General features: G+C 55.9%; 1 protein-coding gene across 1 annotated transcript; it reads right to left on the bottom strand.

Moving 5' to 3' along the window:
• Positions 1-1035: 1035 nt before the first annotated feature.
• Positions 1036-2598, bottom strand: LOC121479123 (interferon lambda-3-like). The gene is made up of 7 exons (XM_041734646.1): positions 2495-2598; positions 2366-2370; positions 2125-2300; positions 1780-1857; positions 1406-1549; positions 1218-1301; positions 1036-1134 (listed from the first exon to the last, which is right to left on the bottom strand). The coding sequence occupies exons 1-7, from the start codon at positions 2596-2598 to the stop codon at positions 1036-1038; spliced, it is 690 nt and encodes a 229-aa protein (XP_041590580.1).

The following is a 2598-nucleotide window of genomic DNA, read 5'->3' as shown; positions in this document are numbered from 1 at the left end:
CATGAGAAGGATTTGCCACGCTGTTGCTGGCTCTGAGATTGTAGGATCCCCTGTGCCAAGACCAGAAAGAGGCCACCATGAGCTAAGGATAGACACAACGTCAGGAGGGAACAGGGACCTGTGTCTTGCAACTGCAAGGAACAGATTCTGCCAACAACTTGAATGAGCTTGGAAAGAGATTCTTCCCAGAACTCCCCAATTAAGAATCCGGCCAGCCGCACTTTGTTCAGCCTTGTGAGACCCACAGCAGAGAAACTACAGAGCCCACCTGGATTTCTGACTCGTAGGAATACGAGGTCTGTCTTATTTGGAGACGCTAAGTTTGTGGTAATTTGTTAGGGCACCAAAAAAACAAAACCAAAACCCCTTAAAAACCCAGTCCAGGGATCCCTGGGTGGCGCAGCGGTTTGGCGCCTGCCTTTGGCCCAGGGCGCGATCCTGGAGACCCGGGATCGAATCCCACGTCGGGCTCCCGGTGTATGGAGCCTGCTTCTCCCTCTGCCTGTGTCTCTGCCTCTCTCTCTCTCTCTGTGACTATCATAAATAAATAAATAAATAAATAAATAAATAAATAAATAAATAAACCCAGTCCATGGCAGCCCGGTGGCTCAGCGGTCTAGCGCCGCCTTTGGCCCAGGGCCTGATCCTGGAGACCCGGGATCGAGTCCCACGTCGGGCTCCCTGCATGGAGCCTGCTTCTCCCTCTGCCTGTGTCTCTGCCTCTCTCTCTGTCTCTGTGTCTCTCATGAATAAATAAATAAAATCTTTTTTTAAAAATAAATAAAATCTTAAAAAAAAACCCAGTCCATGCAAACACACAGTCCCACACCACAAGGAGCATTTTTTCCTCATTTTTTTATTTGCACAATTTTTATACAAAGTAGAAAAATAAACATTTCATTGGTTCCAAGTTTGAGAATTCACACACATAAGTATATAAATAATGATTTGCTGGCAATGCATTAAGAAAAGTTGTCGATGTATGTATAAATAATATCTAGGATGTCAGGACAGGGTGCAGGAGTGTCTCGGGGATCACACACACAGATCTCCACTGGCCACACATTTCAGATCCCGGGTGAGGAGGCGGAAGACGTTGAACATGACAGAGGCTTCCAGGCAGCCGAGGGATTCCTGTGGGGAGGAAGGGCTGGGTCAGTGGCTGCCTATCATCTGGGATCCCAGTTGTCCCCAGATACAGGTCACTCCCTGATCACCTTCTCTGGGGCATCGTGGAGGCGCTGCAGCCAGTGGTGGAGGCGGCCTCGGGGCCGGAGGCCTGCTGGGGCCTGAGCTGGGACCTGTGGCAGAGGCGAGTGGCGTGTGAGGCAGGGCCTGGGGTGGCGGGGTGAGGTCCCCTATGCCCGGAACCCATAGACAAGGCCCAGGTGCCCCGAGCACTCACACAGGCCTGGACCTCGGAGTGGATGTGGCGCAGTGTGTGAAGGGGCTGGTCCAGGATGTCCCCCAGGGACGAGTCAGCCATGGCCTCCAGGACCTTCAGTGTCAAGGCCAGCTCAGCCTCCAAGGCCACGGGGCGCTCCCACACCTGAGGATGGGAGACAGAGACAGGTGAGAGTTGCACACAGGAGAGGACAGGTGGGGAGGCCTGAGCAAGGGACAGGTGAGAGGGTACAGCCAAGGTGCTCAAAGCAGGATGTGGTGCTGGAGGGGAGGATGAGGAGAGAGGGACACGTGAGAAGAAGGTGGAGGGGCCACCTAAGGAGCCAGAGGATCAGGACCAGGCAAGGGTAGGGGCGGGCCTGGCTGTGCCCTCACCTTCAGCTGCTGCAGGTCCCAGGTCCTGGGGAAGAGTCGGGGGTGGCAACTCCAAGCCTTCTGGGAAAGCGACTCTTCCTGGAGACGACAGGCGGAGGTCAGCCCCCAGCAGGAGGGACAGAGGGGAGAAGCCCACCCCAGTAGGACTGGAGCCCAGGTTAACATGCAGAAGTTGATAGAGGCACCTCCACCGCAGGAGGACAGGAGTCTGCCCGCTGCGGGACTGGGGGAGTTTAGCCTGGTGAGGGAAGGGGGCAGGTCTTCCTTTGGGGGGGTGCAGCATGGTAACCCAGAGAGGCAGAGGTGGAGCCTGGCCCCCAGCAGGTGGGGCAGAGGGAGACTCACAAAGGTGTCCTTGGCCCTCTTGAAGGCCTGCAGCTCTTGTGGGGACAGAGACTGGAACTGGGCCAAGTGGCAGCCCCGTGCATCTGCGAGGACCCCGAGGGGCTTGGGGAAAGGAACTGCTCCTGTCGCCGTCAGCACCACAACTGTCAGCACCAGCACGCAGCTCACGGCCATACCTGTGAGATGGAAGGACCCACAGGTGAGGGGTTAGGGAGCATCAGGTGCGGACGAGGATGCTTACCTCCTCTGGGTAGGTGGGGGTTGGGGACTGTGAGGAGGGGCTCACCTAGCTTCATTCTTGGACCCTGGTCTCCTTCTTTGGATAGTGGAATCCAGATGTCCCCTCTGACACTGTCACCAGAGTCCTCACTTGGTCTCGTTTGGCGTCTCTGACTTCAGTGTCTCCTCCTGGGTCGCAGCTGACTGCTCCGTCTGCGTCTCTGAACTTCCAGCTCTGTCTGCGATGGAATTCAT

This window comes from Vulpes lagopus, chromosome 2, assembly GCF_018345385.1.
Source record: "Vulpes lagopus strain Blue_001 chromosome 2, ASM1834538v1, whole genome shotgun sequence".
In the NCBI taxonomy this organism is placed as follows: domain Eukaryota; kingdom Metazoa; phylum Chordata; class Mammalia; order Carnivora; family Canidae; genus Vulpes; species Vulpes lagopus.
This window is presented reverse-complemented; position numbering and strand designations above follow the sequence as displayed.